The 21,682-nt window shown below is 42.3% G+C and overlaps 1 protein-coding gene across 9 annotated transcripts in view; it reads right to left on the bottom strand.

The window, feature by feature from the left end:
- The window catches only part of Unc5d (unc-5 netrin receptor D), a 537,586-nt gene that overhangs the window by 52,219 nt on the left and 463,685 nt on the right, over nucleotides 1–21,682 (bottom strand). For 4 of the 9 annotated variants that reach the window (XM_041673692.1, XM_041673697.1, XM_041673701.1 and 1 more), the window contains 4 exons: nucleotides 18,397–18,411; nucleotides 17,472–17,657; nucleotides 13,086–13,463; nucleotides 9,417–9,501 (listed from right to left, as the gene is read on the bottom strand). In XM_041673692.1, the coding sequence (XP_041529626.1) occupies nucleotides 9,417–9,501; nucleotides 13,086–13,463; nucleotides 17,472–17,657; nucleotides 18,397–18,411 (664 nt within the window). The remainder of the gene's footprint in view (nucleotides 1–9,416; nucleotides 9,502–13,085; nucleotides 13,464–17,471; nucleotides 17,658–18,396; nucleotides 18,412–21,682) is intronic. The other 5 variants (XM_041673694.1, XM_041673698.1, XM_041673696.1 and 2 more) reach the window with 3 other exon arrangements.

Raw genomic sequence — 21,682 nt, 5'->3', positions numbered from 1 at the left:
GACCCAGCATGTTCAAGGTGACCTAAGCTACCTGTCTTCCTGAACTGGTCACTTATCTTCCACTACAGTGCCAGCCCACCAGGATCTTAGTGCTTGGAATCAGACAATACACTTGGAGGTATAAAGGACAGACCAGAGAATCATTAGAAATGGGAGTATTTTTTTTTGCTTGATTTTTATAAGGGTCTTGAGAGCAAACCACTAATATTTTCATTGTAACTGAAGTAAAAAAGAAGACTTGTTTTCAAGCCCGGAAGTGTGGTGGCATCGTGGTGACAACAAAATCAACCAGAGAACATCTGTTGCTTATGTAATAAAAAATTATGGCTGTAGGCGGAGGTTGTGGTCAGTTAAGAACTGATTGTGCAACCATGAGGATTTGAAGTCAGATCCACAGCACCCACGTTAAAAACTAGGGATAACGGCATGAACTTCTAATCTCAAAGATAAGGAGTTAGAGACAGGGTAATGCCAGGAGCTTCTGGGCCAGCCAGTCTAGCAGAATTAGTGAGCTCCAGGTTCAGTGAGAGATGCTGTTTCCAAAAACAACAACAACAACAACAACAAAAAATGAACATTAGAGAAAGACAACAGGTATTGACATCTGGCCACTACGTGCAGAGACATCTATGTGTACATATGCACACATATACAGGAGCATGTATACATATGAGCTCAACACATACACATACACATAAATCAGTACTGGGTCTTCCTGGCAGTACATCCATGTAATCCCAGCTGCTATTGAGGCTAAGTAAGGCAAGAAGACCTAAAATCAAAGTCGACAGAAAAAATTCAAGGTCAATCTGGACCATTAGTGAGATCCTATCTCAAAATGAAAAATAAGAAAAAGGTGCTCTCTTGGTTGGAGAGCACTTCTCTAGCATGTGCTAGGCTAGATTTGAACTCATCGCCACATAATGGCAAGAATGGAAGTTAATGAAAAGGAAATGGTATTTTTATAGTTTTCACTGGAAGTGACTGCATGAAGTTTATTCAAATCACAAAATACTTAACGATATGTAAACTTTTAGGTCTAGAGAAAAGGAATGATCTGCCCAAGGTTTTCTTGGATCTTGACAGGACTAACTGGAACCCAAGCAGTAGGAATTTCTGTGCTCCCCTCAGTGGGCCACGCCAATTCATTTCTGACAGTTCTTTATATCTCATGAAATCTCAATGCCTAAGTTGGAAGTAAAACCTTGATAAGTGTGGCATGTCATCAGTGCACTTCAATTAGCTCCAAGATGGCAGGTAGAGTCTCACCTGGAAAGGCAGGATATTCATTAGGAATGGAGCAGGGAAGCGGAGTCTGTGCCTTAATCATTACTTCATGCCAATCACTCAGGATACTGCAATACCTTCTGGTCTGAGTATGAACCAAAATTTCATTTTACTAGGCCATGCCCCACCCTGTCATAATTATGTTGCGAATTTACTTCTATTCTCTCTCCTTTATTGAGTCTCTTTCCCCCTCTTTCTCCTCTCCCTCTCCTTCTGCCTCTGCCTCTTGTAACTCAATTCCCTGGAAAGAAATCCAAAGTTGTTCCTAGAGCAACTGTTATCAGAAACTCTCAGGTGACCTTCAGCCAGCAAATCTCTCTCTGCTAATTAATCATCAGGTCCCAAGCCTGGGCAATATCTTCAACCCTTTCATCTCTTTCAACACACACACACACACACACACACACACACACACACTTACAATTCTCTCTCTCTCTCTCTCTCTCTCTCTCTCTCTCCCTAGCTTCTCTTATCCCTCTCCCTTGACTCCAATGTGGAGATTAGTGAAGGGATCTAAAATGTTCACAATTAGAGACAAGGACACTCAATAGCTCCACAAGAAGGGCACATAGATCTCTGCAGGCTTGCACTTATGAAGATGAGGCAGTAGATAACGCTTCTGAAAGTGACCCATCCCGGTTCTCCCAAATCTGAAACTTCAGGTCCTCACTATCAAATCAACTGGAGGTAGAATTCACATTTCTGTCTTCCTCCCCATCCTTCCTCCTTTAGGATTTTACTTTGCTTTGCTTTTCAGATGCACGGCAATAATGTCTCCCTCTCTGCATGTGTACATACTCCTTGACCGGTGCGATGGTCAATTTTGATTGTCAACTTGATGGTATTAAGAAACACCAAGGCAATTAGTGAGGAACTTGAGTCTGCGCCCACTATCATCTTGGGTCTCTCTGTGAGAGCATTTTCAGGGACAATTCAACAATGAGCGCATGCACGCAGGAGGCCTCGGACACCTAGTCTGACCAGGAAGGGAGACACTGTCAGTTTCCCAATGGTTTTCTACAAACGTATGCCCTAGATATTCTCCTAGGAAAGAAACAAAGAACATACACCTTTTTACTTAATCATCTAATGCATGGTAGCGATGGTTTTCTTAGCTGATTTAGAAAGATCCTTAATGGGCTCATTGTAGATGAGCAGTGGTTCTAAAACTTCCCGGTGACAGTGGGTGGGTGTGAGCAGCTGGCCAACAGTTGTCTGTAAGCACCAGCAGTCCCCTGTGGCCGCTACTGGCAACAGCTCCTCCGGGAACACTGCAGTGGCCTGGAAAAGCTGTGGCCCACATCTCAGGCTCATCTCACTTTTTGTCACTTCTTGGTAATATGGGGCCTGGAAATTATCTCTCTTCCCTCAGTTTTGCCACTGTCCTGGTTATTTTTTTTTTATTATTTTATTTTTTTGTCAAATTGACATAAGCTATAATTATCTGGCAAGAGGAATCTCAATTAAGAAAATGTCTCCATTAAATTGCCTGTAGGCAAGTCTTGATTAATCATTGATGTGGGAGGCCCTGGCTTACTGGGGAGGGGGGTAGCACCAAACCTGGGCAGGGGGTCCTGGATGGTACAAGAAAAGAAGCCGAACAAGCCAGGGGTAGCAAGCCAGTAAGCAGCATCCCATCATGCTGTTTCAGTTCCTGTCTCAGTCCCTGCCCTGACTTCCTTCACTGATAGACAGTGACCCGAGAGCTGTCAGATGAGCAGAAAACTTTTCTCCTCAAGATGCTTTTGGATATGGTCTCTGTCACAGCAACAGGGAGCAAATTAGGACAGCCATTGCGCCCCCATTCCCAAAGGTTCTCCCCTGGAACCTGCTAACATGCAGCTGGTAAATAAATTGGTATGTAAAGAGAATAGCTTCCAATGTCATTTTCTTATAAATAATTCTAATTTTATAGCCAATTCACTTAGGTCTTTGGAGAGGGCAAGAAAAAAAAAACATCTGTCTATGGGGTTATGGCTTTCTAAAATGTGATTTCTTTCTGTCTCTTTTCAGTCACATTCTTGTTTCATCAGAAAGGGGGCGAGGTGCATGCATGGGGGCGGTGCTGGGGTTCACTAGATGAGATGCATTGGAGGGATGCTGGGGTCCTCTAGATGAGATGCATGGGAGGGATGCTGGGATCCTCTAGATGAGATGCATGGGAGAGATGGTGGGGTCCTCTAGATGAGATGCATGGGAGGGATGCTGGGGTCCTCTAGATGAGATGCGTGGGAGAGATGGTGGAGTCCTCTAGATGAGATGCATTGGAGGGATGCTGGGGTCCACTAGATGAGATGCATGGGAGAGATGCTGGGGTCTACTAGATGAGATGCTGTCTCTCAACAGGTACACAGGGCAGTTGGAAACTGGCCTTGCATTATGACAGGCTAATCTCTGAAACCAAATGGGGTAATTTACAACAACTTTCTAATCAGCTTCTGAGTCCTGTCAATTCCACAAATACAGATGAAACAAACAAACAACACCAACAACAAACCCACTAGGTCCCAAACACTTCCGTGTTGCATAAATCGACCATTTCTCTTCCACCTCCTATCTATGGTATCATAGTCTCCTTGGTCCATAGGACTGAACACAACTGACATGTCACAATTTTTGACTGAACTGCACTCACAACACCAATCATGGAAATTCTTCTACATGTCCACAACATTTACTATGAGATATTTCTGCTTGATTTTTCTCCTACAGAGAGAGGGGGTAGCTTCAGCGGGAAGTGAGTTTGCCAAGTTTGGATGGTGAATAGTGCTGGGTAGGCCTGGGAGTGTTTAGCCAAACTCTCTGTGAATCAGGAGCAGCAGAGGCACCTGCAGCACCAACAGCACCAGCACCACCGGTACCAGTAGTATCAGCACCAGCACCAGCAACGCCAGAATCAGCAGCACCAGCAGCACCAGCAGCTCCAGCAGCTCCAGCATCAGCAGTAGCCTGCCCAGCCACCTGCTGTCAGGGTCAGTGAATAGCAAGTGCTCTTAGCTTGACTCAAGTGGCTAGGATCAGATGGGGACTACCGTATAGTTCTAGTAATCTGGGATCAAGAATGCCTTATCTCCTAAGAAGCCAAGGCTTTTGAGTAATGTATTGTTTAGTCTTGCACTGGGGTGGGAGGCTCTTTTAGGACAAGGGCTTCAAATATTAGTTTGATATAAACATACATCACTGCAAACATATCTTCTCATAAACCTCTATATCTGCTATAATGGCCAGCTGGCCTCTCTTTTAATCTTATTGATAAATAAAAGTATGTGTTCATGTTTTCTGCTTATCCTTCTAAAAATAAGGTTATTCCAAACAAAGCCAAGGACATTTTTTCTGTACATGCTCTGTATAAGCAAGGTTTAGGAGGAAGTATATGTGTGCATATTTATATGTGTGTGTGTCCATTTATGTTTATGCGTGTGTGTGTGTGTGTGTGTGTGTGTGTGTGTGTGTACTGTGAAATCAAATCCACATGAAGCTGTTGATAGTATGATAGAAACTCATCTTGGGAAAGAAAGTCCATCTTCTTTTCTCAGAATTCCAGAGTTCCTTCTGTCTTCTTAGCATTTGATGTCATTTCACACTCTGCTATTAAAAGCAATACCCACTATATATGCATCTTTTAAAAAGGTGTTTCAAATGACCTAGTTCTACCTTTCCAAACTTGGTACCCATTAAGTAGATTATATCATTCCATGTATATATACAAACCTAGGAAACAAAATAGTTGAAATATCCCATCCTTGCTGCACCCAAATGCCAAAATATGTGTCCTTTTGTCAAGCCGTCAGCAAGATCACTTACATTTCCGGTGCTGGTCTAAGCATTTGGTCTGGGATATCCACATGACAGTGTAATTGGAAAAAGAAATGAATGCTTGCCTTTGGTTTCATTTTATTGCTTCTCAGAAGAAAGCTCCCCATAATAATTTTCTGGTCCAGTTCTCTACTCTCCAGCCGTTGGTAAGGTGGGCTGCAGAAAGCAGAGTGAGGAGGACTGGTCTATCTAATTTGGCATACAATGTTCTTATTGTAGGATAGCTGGAAAGGGCCACAGCATGAAATCCTTTTACTTAAATACCCAAATTTGACTTTTATAAAATGGTTAGAAATTGGTTACTCTATAAAGGAGGAAATCCCCCACCCACCCATGATATCTGAGAAAACATAAAACAAAAGCCAAAGAACAAAAACTTTAGCCCAGATGTTTTGAATGGGAACACAGATGCTGAGACGAACTTCACTGAGAGCCATTGCTCCAGTCACCGTGTGCACAGAGCCCCTAGGTCAGGAGCCTGTGGCCTAGATAATGTGCAGTCTCCATCAGGAAACCGGAGGCTTCTCATCCGCAAATCTCCCCTGAAGGCCCTGATACTATCACCATTCACTTTCTAGGGACCAGCCCACTCCCCATCCTGGAGGCCATCCTATCCCAGTCTGTTTATAGCATGAAGCTAGTTCTCCCGTCTGTAGCAAGGCTGCTGTGCGGTTGGAAGAAAGACAATTAAAGCCGTGTTGTGACACCAGAGTGACTCTAACAAGGGACAAACCTTTAGATCTGGTCACTCTTTAAGACTTCACACACACATACACACACACACACACACACTCACACACACACACACACACACACACACACACACCTCGACTTACAGCCATCAGGAAATTTCCCTAGAGAGAAAGATACCACTAAGACCCCTTTCTCATCTTTTCAGACAGGACTCAGATGACATCTACAGAAAGCAGCCCCCTCCTGACTCCTTGTCTTAAGTCTGCCCATATGGTGCATTCAGAACCTACTCTATTTTCATGATTCCCATGACTCTTTCTACTGCAATGGTACCTAGTGAATACCTTAACCTGAAAGCCCCAAATCAGAAATGCTCCAACCCTAAAACATTTTGAGAGCTGTGATGGTTTGAAAGAGAATGGCCCTCCATAGACACATGTTTGAAATACTTGCTCCACAGCTGAGGGAACTGCTGGGGAGGCGTGACCTTGGTGGAGGAGGTTTATCACCTTGTATCCTCAGGCAGTAGGGGCAGCAAGGGCAGGCCAGCTTAGGGGCTTCAAAATCCTCCTGCTCTCCTCAGTGCTCTGTGTCTCAGCTTATAGTTTAATACGTGAACTCTTAGCTGATGCTGCAGCCCTCTGCCACCTGCTTCCCCTCAAGTCATTGTGTCTGGTAAATATGCACATGAATCACACGTCCATGTACCAATACACACATGAACACCACACACATTCACACACACATCGAAGCCTGAAAATAAAGCCAGGTGAGATTCCTTTAATAGCAGGGCTGTTTTGTGTCTTTAATTCCTTATCCACAGCCATAGAAATCAGGCAGAAAGCCTAGAGTGATCAAACAGAGTTCCACAGGGCGGGGGAGCACTTAGAGCAGGATAATAGAAATGGGGTAAGGACGAAGGCATAGTAGGTCTGTATCTAAATATAGCGTAAAGATGTTTGTAAGATCCCGTGTATTCTGTGTGGCGACCTTGTAAGTACCAACAAATCCAGTTCTCACACCCCCAACACAAAGGGATGGGATGAAATGGGGCAGCAGATTTTTGCTCTGTGCCAGATTTAGAGGCAAGTTTATGCGGACAGATGGATGGAATAAAATGAAAATGGGTTTTCAAGTGATATTACAAAGGAAGACACCACAATGGCCTTTTCCTGATTAGTCAGAAGATTAAAAGCTAAAGAACACAGATCTAAAGCAGCTTCTTGGCTTAGACGGAAAAATTTATCTCATCTTAACAAACAAACAAAAAAAATGGGAACAGAAAGGCATTTTCTATTTTTAGCAGTTTTCAAATAGTTTGGTGTCACTCAAAGGGGGGGGGGTGAGGATTACAAAGGAAGTAGGCTAGCCTGCAGCCCAGAGTGTCTATTCCATCAGGATACAAGACACATTAACAGGTTACAATAGGAAACATGTGCCTTTTACCATTCTATATTTCCACAGTAAAATAGGAAGGAAAACACACACACCACTGATGTAAAATCTTAGGGAAACCATTCCTATCTGTATCCACCTCCCTAGACAGCAGTAATAGTCTAGATACAGATGGACAACCCCAATTGCTTAGCATAGAACTTAAAAGGCAATGGGTGGCCCATGGAGTGACCTCACTAGGCCAACCTGTCTTTCACGGTTATTAGACTCTGTGAGTTCATAGGCAGTATTCTGTCTCACCTTAAAATTGCAGGATGCCCTATGCAATCATTCCTCTCCAATATTTTTGAGCATTTTAAGTCCTCATATACTTGATGCCTGTTGGCACATTTTGTTCTCTGACCTCTTAGGATGGGGAAGCTTCCAGAAAGAGATTGGGATGGAGGTGCGCTGTAAATTAGGTGTCTCAGAAAAACGTGAAGCAGCCCTAGGCAGGCTCTCATAATGAGGTGGAAGGCATTGGGGATGGGTTTGAATGGAAGGAGCTGAGCACAGACCCAGAAGATCGATTACAATGAAGGGAAAGGGTAGGGAAGTCGGAATTGGCAGAAGGCCATGACTCAGGGAGGATTGACTGGCTCACCTTAGTCAGTAAGTTCTCAGTATTCCACATTTGTAGACAATAAACCTCATCTGTACTGAAAATGGGCAGAGTTTTAATCTCAGCACAATATGTTATCAGGAGTTATCAGAAATCTACAGCTGATGGAAAGCAGGCTGGGGAGTGTGCATAGGTTAAACATATATCCTGTGACACGTTATATAAGCTACTTGAGCATCTTGGGGTTTTGGTGTTTTTGTAGGGTCCTGGAAGCAAACTTTTGTGGATGCTGAGGGATGACTCCATTTGACATTTGGGGGGACAATGAGTTAAAAACATACAGATGAGACAGCAACCTCAATCAAGTAACTAACTTCCCTAAGACTGTGTGAAACTCTCCGCAGCTCTCTGTGTCCCTTGCGCTGAGGATACAACTCATTGGTTCAGCACTTGCCTAGCATTCTTGAGTACCTGGGTTCAATGCCTGGTACTGCATGCCAAAACAAAGCTAACCTCTCTGAGTCTGTTCCCAATATCTGCCAGCTGCAGTTCCTTAAGCCATCAGCACTTCTACAAGGGCCACCTTTTGCCTTTTAAGGTCCATGCTAACCAGTTGTATCTAGACTATTATGCTGTCTAAGGAGGTAGATACAGGTAGGTACAAACTGATTTCTACACAACCAAAAATGTATTTCAAGTGCCCATCATAGCACAGCCACACGCTAAATCCCCCGAGAGATTCACTAATAACCAGCTCGGGGAATATTGTCGTGCATTCTCTTTAAACCCCATAGAAGAGCTAGGTAGAACCACTGGGTACGAACAAATCCTTCTGTATAAATCACTATAAAAGAATCTGTTTCAACCATCTGTTTCTCTGGCTCTTTTTCTTTCCAGTATTTTTCTTTCATGTATTCCATACTAACAACAACAACAACAACAGAAAATCTATTTTAAAACAACCAAGATGTTATGACTAAAAATGCCAGAGGTATGTATCCAGTTTATGAGACAAATTGCTTTCTAAAGAGTAGCTAGCTTTATCTTGTGTGGAAGAAGGCAACATTTCTAGAAATGTTAGAGCTGCAGTAAGAAAATAACCAACTACTTTCATTAAAAAGAGTATGTGACAAGATTTGTATCTGTTCATGTAATTGAATTTAATGCTGTTGAAATCTGTCAGACATGAAAGCTATTGAAGACCACATTTATTTTTCCCAACACTTAGGAAAATCATCTAAGCAATTGTCTCCCTACTTGTAAGGAGTGGGCCTTCTGATGAACCTGAAGAGTCACGATAGCATCATTTGAGGGCTCCACACAGTGCGGTCCACCAAGCAAGATCTGCAAAGGTCATTTAATTTTGTGTGCAGGTGACACTGTGGGGAAGTTTAGGCACAGTTACTGGTCATGCATCTGTCTACTGGTTCACCGTTTCCCACTCCGTGCCTCCTGTTTAGACGCCAATAACCTTAAGACGCAATGCAGAACTGTATTTCCTTTATAGTCTCTGCTTCATCCCGAGACCTCTTTCCCTCATTTGAACAATAAACTCAGATTTTCTGCAGAAATCCCACTGAATAATCAAGGAATGATTAATATGCTAGCCTTCTCAGTCTCTCACCTTGGTTCACCTTGGTTGATTGACATATAAATCTCCCAAGAATTTTCCTCTGGGATGGCACCATGAGGTATGAGTAGACTCACCCCTAAGACAAAAAGAAGAAGAAAAAAAAAGGCCAAGAGGTCATACAAAAATAGCCCAATTAATTTGAAGCATGCTATTTGGGCACCTTATTGATGCACACACAAAAGATTTCCTCTTACTGATTTATGATTTATAAACAACAAACCTTGAAGACCTCTAAAAAACATGAGGAAACCCTTAATCTATATCAGTGACCAAAAGAGAGCACATTCAATGTTCATTTTTATCTGAAATCTTGCCAGCATCATTCAGTTCCCTTAAAAGACTGGCTATCCCAAGACCAGCAACTACCAAATATACCTGACAACATAAGAATTTATCAGCCCTTCAACTAACTTTCTCCCAAATTAAAAATAAAATGTGGTTATATGTCTCGTTCTCATCTCCAGAGAGGGTGTCTGGGATGATGGGTAAGTTAATATTTTCCTTGAACCTGGAATGAGATCGTCTTACGAGCAACATCTGCTAGGAAATTGAGGAATGGGCTATGTGAATTATCACATCTTTTTCAAAGGAATTAGGAAAAATACCAAGAGTCTGAGAAGTTTTAGGATAATCTGTGTCATTGTGCAATTAATGTGACTTTGAATCTGCAAACAGCAGTTGGGAAGTGTCAAAGGAGAGACAGTGACTTAACCACACGCATGCCATGCCATTGTGAAGCTATACTACCGCATGTGAAATGTCTCCGATTTCCTATTTATGACTATGAAGAAAATCCTTTACTTTGAACAAAGAGAGACATCTGGAAAAAACTGGGATTCTCTTGAGTGTGACTTTCTCTTTACAAAAAGAAATGAACTAGAGAAACAGTAAGAGCGCCACACAAAATAAAAATCTCTGGGCATCCTATGCTGTGAGCAATGCCGCTTTCACCCTTATTCCTTTTGTTAGCGATAATGGCAGAGAAAGCTTACAGGTTGCTGTTGACAAGCTTTTCCTGTTCTTCTCTGTGTGTGTGCAGCAGCTACAGAGTCGAGGAGTGCGAGACTTACTGTGAATCAAGTCATTTGTGATTCATATTTACATCGTTATTCAGTAACACGCTAGTGACTGAAAATATCCTTCACTAGAAGTAAGGATGGGGCACGTTGAAATCCTGCGCACAGCTTTTCAGTAAGAAGATGCATTTCTATTCTGCACCTTTACATCAATAGTGGGATAGCTGTAATTGACATGCTGGGGACCTCCAATCAGATGTTCCTTCCATTTGCTATTCTTCCTTAATTGCGGCTACCGAATGGCATGGTCTCCATTGTAGGTATCTTTTCCTGGTATTGAAGACAGACTGTAACTTGAGATATTCTGGATGTTCATATGTCACCTAGAACCTATGTCCTAGTCATTCAACCTTCTCTTAGTTTGGCCTTTGTCTCTCTATTGCCTCTTCTTCAGGATCTCTATACCGTGATTACACAGAACTATGAAGATTTCTCTGTAGAAGCCCAACAGACTAGCAGACAACCGTGTCATGTTACATTAACAACACTTAGCACTTTCCCTGACACAGAATAAACATATCACCAGTATGAAAATGTATGCAAAGGATTCAAACTTCTTAGCATAAAACCAGGCTCTGAGTTATGCTGTCTTGTGTTGACCGACAAGACCGTCGTTGCCTGGGGCTGTTTGTGGGTCCTCTCATATCTCATTTATTTCAAGTAAGCTTCACTTCCTTTGTTTAGATTGAAGCCTTATTCAGGTCTTCCTAAATTCAGCCTGTATCAAGAAGCTCGTTCATTGGCTCTTTTATTTTTTTATTCTGCTTCAATCATAATTTATATTAGCCTTCAAACATGGAGGTTGAAGACAGCTCATCACAGGAACAAGGATGGTAGGGCAGGGGACATTAGTCCGTTGGTGGCACGTTTCAGAGTATGAAAAAGAAAACACAGTGGGAATGTTTTATGCCTATGGTCCCTTCAAGAAGTCTCCATTTGCAACATGTCATTCACCAATTCCCTTTGATTTAAAAAAAAATTGCAGTTCCCCAATGCTACCAGCTACTCTGACAGGTTTTTTTTTTTCTTTTTAAATTTGGTATAACAACAGAACCACCTGTCTGAGTTTCTTCTTTCATATTTTGCATAATAAATGATCTCCTGAGTGCACTGCCTGGCAATTTGGGATGGATGGCATTAGAGCAATCTAATTTCTTTGCCATGCTTTCTGTGCTCTCCAGTTCCCTAGGGCATAGTTTGCATTTATGCCCCGCAAATAACAAGGAGCATGTTTCAATTCCCTACACTTCTTTTTCCTAAACCTCATTTGCACTGTACAGCTGCAATCTCGTCCGGTGATTCTTGTCAGTAGACTTGAAAACTTCCCGCTCATGGTTATGACTGACAAGCGAACTGAGTTTTATTTCATATAATATGAATGTTCCTCAAAGGGAGACAAGGGAAAAGAAACATCTTTTGTTTCTCCCAATTTTCATTTCTGTGTTTCTTTAAGGAAAATTAAGCAAATATGGGCAATGAATGTTTTGGTCTTAACACTCACTCAATATTTCAGAAATAAAATATATTTTGGGACAGTGTATGAGAGGACACAAGTAATCTGGGGGAGGGCAAAGCAACATCTGTCAAAATAAGAGAAGTTCAGTTTCAACTCACAAAGTCACCAGACAGGCTCTCATACCGTGAGACTGGCCCTGCCCCAGAATTCATTTTATGAAATAAAATGGTGGCCATTTCCACTCTTTAAAACCTTGGCTTTATATTTAATTTCTGTGTTAGAACATGGCCAGATTAAGCGGTCCTGTCCCTCTCAGCCATCAGTGTCCACCTGGGGCTCATCACACTGTTAGTTCTCATGGCTCAGAACTCAGAAGAGAAACCAGTTGCTTTTTTGCTTTACTCGGGTCTCAAGCAGCAACCCTGAAGATCGATCTATATCTAGGATGCCATTTTGAAAGTGATCTATGCCAGGGTTCTAAAATATCCAGTCTAAATATCCAGAAAATCTCCTCCCTTAATACTCAAAGAAGGGAAATGCATATTTAGAAATTTGTTGTGCTGATGACATCAGCCTACAACTGATGCTTGACTTTCAAAGAATGGTAATGCAAAGATTCATCATCATTGTTTGCCAAGAACCAGTGAAATAATAATTTAAAAAACTAATGTGGTTATCAAAGGTCACTGCAATGGAGATGGCTCATAGGCCAGAAAATGAGTCATGTGACTGTTCTTGCACAAAATTGTCAGTTTATGTACACACACACACACACACACATATAATGAATAGGCATGGCACTTGTAGATTGTAACAAAGGATTGTGTTTGCTTCCTCCTTATCATCCTTTAGGTATCATACTCCAAAGGGTCTCAGACCCGGCAGCCCACTCATACTGCCTGAGAAAAGATGGCTATCACCAGCATCACACATGTTGTTCTGTCCCCGCAGGCACAGAGAAGGCTCCGCCTATTTCAGGAGCACTTTTGAGCTGTGTGTATGCCAAATGTAGCCACAACCTTTGATGCTTTCCCACAATAAATCAGAGGGATCTTACTGCATACTTATTTAAAAAAAAAAGCCTTTACACAAACAAGGAAAAGGTACAAACACACACTTACCACCCACCTGTATTTGGCATCACTAAGCGCCCCCCTAAATGGCCAAAGACACCAGTTGTTCTCAGCTCAGTCCTTGTGGGCAGTGACGACAGATTTTGTATGTACGGTGTTTTGTTTCTGGGATGTATTGTACTAAAGCCGCGGTTGTTTCCGTGGGGAAAAGTCCCGGAGTGATTCTTGCCATGGTACTCGGCCCTCTCCGACACTCCTAGGGAAACCATGAAAGAGCTCTGGACTTTAACCTTGATGTCAGAGAGAGGGTTGAAGAGCGAGGACTCCGTCATGAGCTCCTTGTCCAGCGGATCCTGTAGACAGATGGGCCCACTGTACGTCCGGCTCACTGTCAGGTCTGGCTGCATAGCCGGATTCAGGAGTAGAGAGTTTCCTGGTAAGACAAGATCGATCTGTCACTCAGACACTAAAGAGACACCCCCGATCCTCTTTTGCTGTTGCTTCTATTAACGGAGAATATGCACGGGTGTTGGGTGCACTGATTGGCAGCAGCTGGCTCTACTCATCCAGATGGAGTCACACACCAGTGTCTGGGAAATGAATGGGGACCTCTGGCCTTCCAGGTTGTTTTTTGAGTGGCATAGGCCCCACCCCTTCATACCCAGGACTCTTTGCATGCCTTCTTTTCAAGATAAGGAATTCGGACACTAGATTGGGCGGCTGTATCAGTTAGTGTTTGTGTGATTATTTTAACTGGCAAAGAAAAGGTATTTAAAAAAAAGAAGAAGAAATGAGAAAGATGTTTTGCAATCCAGTTTGAAGCAAAATAACATCTGTTCCTTTTAAATAGCAAGAGATGCCACAGTGTGGTGACTCTTAGTGTTGCTTCTATGAGCCCATAGAGGCTGTGGGAAATCCCTTGTGGGATTCTGAGTGGTTCCTGGAGCTGGGTCAGGGAGATGCCTCGGAGAAAATAGTTCAGGGGACGTTACCAATCACTGTTTGAGGAGCCAATGTCCTTGAACATCACACACCTTACTCTGGCAGGGAATTAATGCTCCAGTGGAGATTGGCTTGGCTTGTATGTGGGAGGCATGTCAGAAAGGTAGCCTTTCTGGCTTAAAACAAATGAACAAAACAATCTTCATAAAAACAGAAGAAATTGGACTGGGGTTTTAATCATCTGTTAGGTTCACCATTTCTTTTCTCCCAAGCCAAATGTTAATCGAAGCCTGTGATATTTTCTCGTGATGAAGTAATCTCATTTATTAGTAAATAACTGAACATCCTTCCCTCCCGAGCCTCCCACCCACATCAGTTCATCAATACGACAGCTCAAATGGAAACCCAAATCATATTAAAAAATTTCCCTTTGGGACCTGACCAAAAAAATTGTTTCAAATATAATATTTTTGAAAATGTTTCAGTTCTAGACAGTACTACATTAGTCTCTATTGTTTTTCTATTTTCCTAATTTGTACAAGCACCAAGAGAGGATCTATCACCTTGACTTTTTGCACAGTGCGTCGGGATGCGCTAAGAACCAAGAATCACAGAGAAAATAAATAAGACGTGAGAATGCAGTGCTAATGGCCCTTTGATGATGCCCTTTTCTCCATCTTTGGGCTGCTGTGTTGAGATGCAGCCACATCATGCAGTCCTTTTTAGCAGAACCACACTGAGTTCAACAGATGATAACCTTGCTCTTGTCTGTGGTCTTCCCAAGAAAAAGAGGGACTGAAGAAAGTAACACATTTGAAAACAGTATGAACCAGCAGTTTCCATGGAGACTTCAAAATCTCATAGCCCCAAATCTCCTGGCTATTTGATCACAAATTCCCACTTTCGGAGCTTAATTTTTGATTATTTGACTACTCTTAAAAGACTCGCCTAGCACATGGGGGAATTATTTCTGAAATGTAGACAGCACAGACAAGGAACGTAGCTGGGTATAGATGTATGTATGAGGTTGGGGCCGTGGCACAGTGGTAGAAAATTTGCCTTGCATATGTGAAGTCCTGGATCCCATCACCAGAAACACATAGACACAGACACAGACACAGACACACACACACACACACACACACACACAGAGAGAGAGAGAGAGAGAGAGAGAGAGAGAGAGAGAGAGAACATAGACAAACGAAACACACACTCACATGCACAAATCTATAACAGAAAATGTTTACTGCCAACTTAATTTAAGCCTGATTAGGGCCAGTTACCTGCTCCCCACACCAACGCACACATACACACATACACACACACTTCTGGTTACCCCTATCTTCTCTTTAGAAACCTATTTTCCTCTTTTAATATAAGCATGCTATTCTGTCTGGCTCCTTTCTATCTTCTTATCTGTCTACTTACTTTGCAGTGCTAGGCATTGAACCCAGGGGTCTATACCTCCTGAGGCTGTATTCGACTACACCATAGCAGATTATACTTCTAAAGGTTAGTTTTAATTTCACTGGCAACTTGACACACATAGAATCGCCTGAAAAGAGAATCTCAATGAAGGGCTATCAAGATCAGATTGACCCGTGGGAATGTCTGTGGGGAACTGTCTGGATTGTGTTAACTAATGTGGGAATAACATGTTCACTGTGGCAGCATCATTCCTTGGGTTAGGGTCTTGAACCCTGTAAGAGTGGAGAGAGTGGGCTGAGCACTAGTAAGAATATAAGCATTCATTTCTCTCTGCAATAAACTGTGGACATGACTAGCTGCTTCCAATTCTAACCTTGACTTCCCAGCAATGATGGAACTGTCATCTGCAATTGCCAGCTGAATAAACCCTCTTTCCCTTGAGTTTCTTTACTTTGAGGTATTTCATTACAATTTCATTGCAGAAATGAGACTGGGACACCATTCTGCCTAACATTCTTGGTGTTCCCCTGCCTGGGGTACTAGTTGGTTCATGAAGATATCATCTTCAGGACAGTGGAGGTTAAAGTCACAGTCTATAAAAATGAATTTCATTGTCAATGGATATAGGGAGAGTAACAGTTATAGAAAAATACTTTATCTTCTATCATGATATTTATGAAATTCTTAGACAAAAAATAAACAGGGTGGTCAGATGCTCTGATGAAGTGATTCTTTTAGAGATTCATAATATACCAACATTCTGACACACTCCTTCAGGAGGAGATATGTCCAACTTATGTAAATCACCATTCCCTAAGAATGTTTAGGCAAGACTACTGCCAACCTCCTGTATCTGTTACTTGCTGTTCCACAGAACATACTGATATCCCTTGATCAGAGAACATGTGACCATCTAGCGCTATATTCAGAATATGAGCTCTTCCCAAATGCCAAGGGCTTCCCCATGTTATTCTAGGCAAACTTGATTTCACAAGAACACTGTGAGGAGGATGTTAGCATTCTCATTTTATAGCTGTGAAGCGGTGACTCAGAATAACTGCTTTGCCTCATAGCTGTTTCATATGATAATACAACTGGCTTTAAAACAAGGGGACTTGTACACAATACTGGCTCACCAATAACAGCTTAACACAGAGGTGCCCAGAAATAAAAGCCAAGGGGAGAAGCCCATCTCTCCTAGTCATATCTTAATTGCTGTGGTATCAGGTTTGGGTTTGTACTTCAGTAGCCTGTGTGCCCAACAGACAGTGGGCACAGAAAGTCTTCAACATCTAGGAGAGGCAATAATCACACTATGAAGAGAAATAAAAGCCATGGCATGGGTAATGAGGAGAAAACTCCATCCTTTGAAGAGAAACAGTTTCTCTATGCCTTAAATTAAAACCAAATATATCCTATCACCACCTTGAATTCAGGAACAGGTTTGGCTCATAATAGAGCATTAAATGATTCTCTTTTGAGAAAGAGCATGGCTGTGAGTTGACATGAAAAATGTTTCTTTCCCTACAACAAAAGACTTGGCAGTAGCTGAAAGTCCTTTAGCCTGGAATTTCATTTTGTCATTGTCTAACTGACCCCTCAGATATCTTTTAAATCCTTTTTACTTATTCGAAATGAGTAAATTATAAAATCTATATAATAAAGGTGCTTGGGAAGTTGTGATCTACAGCTGTTTCCTCGGCCTTTAGTGATGACTATTTTAGTTAATGAAATTAAACATATAAAGTGTTTCTTAAACATAGAAAGTATTTCAGGTTTCTTTAAAGATAAAAGTTGGACAATTTGAGAACAGTAACTCATTAAGCATTCTAAATATAAAAGGTTGAGCTACTTCACTAGAATGTTGCCATTGAGATCCATGCATCCTAACAGTTGCTAAGGACCAAGAAAATCATTTTATCAAATTTGGTGTTGTCATGAATGGAAACACGTTGGTAGCGGCTCTCAGGACCAAGAGCTACCTTCACACAGGGTCAACAACATGGGGACCCCTGTGTGAGTGAGGCCCATGTTCCTGAGGATAAGGTGTTGGGGGACCTATGCCGCTGACCTTGACGAACTGTTTTGAAGTTGAAGGTCTGGAAGCCACCTGTCAATGCAGAAGAGTCAATGACATCCACGCCGTAGTCACTGTGACTCCGTCTGTAGAGGGTGACACCAATGACCAGGACTGCCACGGCCACGACAGCTGCGCCCAAGCCCGAGTACAAGGCAATGTCGCTGGCATTTTCAATGCCTGAAAGACACAAGAGAAGTCCTAAGTGGCTAACATGGGCTAAGGCCATAGAACCACCCCAGGACAGAACATGGTATGCTCTTGGAGTCTGGAGCCTACTGCTCAGATCACACAGGAAGCTAGCTTCAAGTTAGACTCTCATTCACATACTAGTCATGTTTCCAAAGCTCCTTGTATAAATCAGAGCAGGGCTAGTCAAATATCTTAACTGTGTGAAGGTAGCTTACCATGTAATGGACTTGGAGAGAATCAATTTTGCAAATATAGCATTTTTTCTAGTAAGAACAAACAACTCCTTAACTTATTTAAGGAAGTCATAGTTACCTGAAAAGTGTTCTTATATTTTTATTTGAGGGAAAATAGACTCACACAAATGACAAAAAAAGAGGGGCTTCTCTGCTCATTGGGGGCTCGGGGCACATGCATTAGCATAAAGCTGTTTAGGGTAGGGTGCTAACATGGTATGAGAGTTAGAAGAGATTAGAGTTTATGAGCATGTCAACTTTGATATAAATACTCAGTCAGAGTACAGCAATAACCTTGGTTTTGCATATGTAATCGCCACGAGAGCAGTTTTTATGTGAGACAGGAATATTTTGATTGTTGAGGGCTCTTATGTCCACGGTAAATGTTTTTTTTTTTACCATGGGCTCTTGTGTCTATGGGAACTGTTTTCTGGTACCAAGCCACTGTTAGACTCTGACACTTCGTTAGGGGTCACATGCTGATTCTCCCATACCTCGCCTACTCCATCCTATTGAATGCATGGGCAAAGCAAAAATAAAAACGTTAGTTTAATTTTAGGATGTGGATGTCTCCCCAACCCCCAGGAGAAGCTACAGCTGAATTCTTTTCCAGACACATATTGGGTGTGGCTCATCCCAAAAGCAGGTTGATAAGGGCTATTATAACTCAACATAGAAGAATTATCTAAAACAAGGCAATCCTAAAAGAGGCGACATCCCAGAGTGTATGGAAATGGAAGGTGGCAAGAAATAACTACATAATTAAGTTCCCATCAGATTATGTAGCAAGTACACGTAATGGGTCCGAAATAATTATTCTGCTATCCAGGGTTGGGCTGAGGGGATAAAAGAAACACATCATATATTTACCTTGTAATTGCATCACACTTACTATGCATTCCTCGCACCCTAAAATGGTACTTATCAAATGGGTAATGCTAGTCACACAAGTATAAAGTGAATTTATTTTCAACGAAGTTAGTGGGCCATAAAATAAGGTGTTACCAAATTAAAGACTGAACGTGGAGACCAAGCGGAACCAAATCAGCAGTAGTTCAGGAAATGCATGAAAATATCGGGCAAAGAGGAGCACAGCCGTCAGAAGGAGTCAGGCCTGAAAGGTCAGGAGTTCCACAGACACGTTTAATAAGCAAAGCATCGTGAAGCTGTGCCATGCAACAGGGTAAGACGCAGAGCTTCATTCTAACTCAGGATGGGGGCAGACAGACACACTGCCATCATTCCCCAGAACTGCGGACACCAGGAACCACACCTCCACTGCAGAATTTCCATGCTATGCCTGCCTATCTTTTGGAGGAACAAGGAGGCATCCACCAACCTGGTCATGCTCCCATCCCCGTGTTTCCTTGGAGGGAAGAATGACACTCAGGGCAGAGAGCACACTGAACACAGGAGACGCATCACACCAGGACACAGGGCACAGTGAGCGGACTTGGAATTGAGATCAGTTAGTTCTTTTCCTTCCTTGTATAATGCTAAGTGATGAGAAAACCATTTAAAAGATACTTCTGGGGAGCACACACCTTCTTAACAAAGGAGCACATGCAGGGGAGCAGCCCGGCTGTGTACTGGCTGCAGCTGCTTCTCTGCTGAGCTTGTAAAGTCGAGATAAAGGCATTCTTAGAGTTCCAGGCACTGAAACAGGAAGACTGGAGCAGAAAGCCAGGGAGTTTACCAAGGTAAAATTCCAGAGATCAAAATCGAAATCACTGGATGTGAGCCCGGTGAGACAAAAGAGGGAGACAAGGGAAAGTTGCTTTTCCCTTCCAGATTCCCATTTTGGTCTTTGATACATAAGGGGGCTGAATTATCACCATTATTCCAATCCTTCCCTTTAGACTAATGGTATGTATTGTTTATCATGTTTCCTTTCCCAGGAAAATTTCTGAATCATCTGACTTAAGTTACAAGAACAAAATAGTACATTAAAAATATTTCATGTGAGTAAAGGGAGCAGAGAGACGGCTCAATGCTTAAGAATACTCTTGCAGAGAACCTGAGAGTTTGTGCACACATGAGCACAAACCAATGCAAAGGCACACATGTAAGAATAATTAAAAATAAAAGTAAATTCTTTAAAATACTGACTAGGAGTCAGGTGGTGACTTTTTTTGTATCAAAAAAACAAAAAACAAAAACCAAAACCAAAAACAAACAAACAAAGAAAAACACTGAGCTAGACTTGTAGGTGAGCATTGGCCCTGTTGGAGTTTATATCCCTGACGCCTGGGAAAGCTATTAGCCATCAGGGAGGGATTACTACAGAAAGAAGAACAAAGTGGTACTGATTTCACAAGAATAATCTGGAAGTCACCAAGTTCAGTATGCAATAATTCCATCAGTTCAAAAAAAAAAAAAAATGAGAGCCAACTTTGTCGTGTGTTTGCACGGAGTTTACACACAGCTCACATTCTCAGTCAGTTATTGTCCAAAAGCCAGATGGTTATAGACTCCTAGTATTTCAGCTTCAGCCTGGATGGCATATACAAATACTCCAGGCCCCGTTTTATATCTCAAGAGTTTTAACCCAGTATCCTTAACCATAGCCCAAGTTCTTGTAAATGTGAACTTCCATATTTCTTTCTCCTGACTGTCGTCTTCTCTCTTTTATCTGCCTGCTTGTGCTGTGCACTATTCCTTCCCCCTTGCCAACTTCTCTCTAAGATTTCAAGAGCATAGAGTGGATAGAGTGGTTTTCCTATAAATTCTGGGTAGCTAATAGAGTTTTTTTTTTTTTTGCTCAGGACCAAAGAGTTAGCTCCATGTTTTCTCTACTAGCTTCCTAGTAGAAAGAGAAAGTTATGTGCATGTGTATGTGTGCATGTGTGTGTGTGTTACAGCTACACTCCCACACTGGCATGCAGATTCACCACATGCAAGTATATTCAGTAAAGTGGATGTGCATGCAGAGGGCGCTGACTTGGCAATGGGGACATGGCTGTTCCTTTGAGGGGAGCTGCGGGGACACAGGGGAGCTGCATAGCATATAACATATCACAGTGACTTCCCAGGACATGTAGCTGCCTCCACATCCACTCCTGTGTCCTCCTGACCCATCACTGCACTGCTCTTCCACATTCAACTGCACTCGAATGACCTGTCAGGTGGGTACTGCTAATAAAAGAGCCTGCGTCCTGGTCAGTGTAATATACATGCCTCCAGCAGTATCTGCCCATCTTTATCTACCTACTTGTCAAGTGCCAGCCCAAGTGGTCCCCTGTCTGGCGTAACTCTGTCCTAGGTGGTGTAGTCAACTGTGCTTGACTTTGAGTGTTAGAACTTACAGGGCTTAGGGGTCCTAAAATGCACTTTGGACTGTACATTTTACTGATGGCTATCTGCATGACAGTTAGGTTGCTCTTCTCAAATGCTTTCAACTCCTCACAAGCAGTACTCTCTCTCTCTCTGATTTCCCAGAGAACCTTGCTAATCCTTGTGCACAACTGTTTATTGCTTGCTTGCCTGGTCTCCAACTGAAGGAGCACAATACTGAGGAAACCAGAGTCTGGGGGTGATTTGTAGAATCTGTCCTTCAAGAATTCCTTTTTTTTTATCCTTTTTATTTATTTTCAAAATTACATTATTGGTGTATTTTTTTTAATTTATTTATTTATTAAGGATTTCTGCCTCGTCCCCGCAACCGCTTCCCATTTCCCTCCCCCTCCCCCGATCAAGTCCCCCTCCCTCATCTGCTCGAAGAAGAGCAATCAGGGTTCCCTGACCTGTCAGCACTTGGGACGCAGAGACAGGTGGATCTCT

The sequence above is a fragment of the Microtus oregoni genome, unplaced genomic scaffold (genome assembly GCF_018167655.1).
Source record: "Microtus oregoni isolate MIOR12 unplaced genomic scaffold, Mior012 000024F_ref0000369, whole genome shotgun sequence".
Lineage (NCBI taxonomy): Eukaryota > Metazoa > Chordata > Mammalia > Rodentia > Cricetidae > Microtus > Microtus oregoni.
This window is presented reverse-complemented; position numbering and strand designations above follow the sequence as displayed.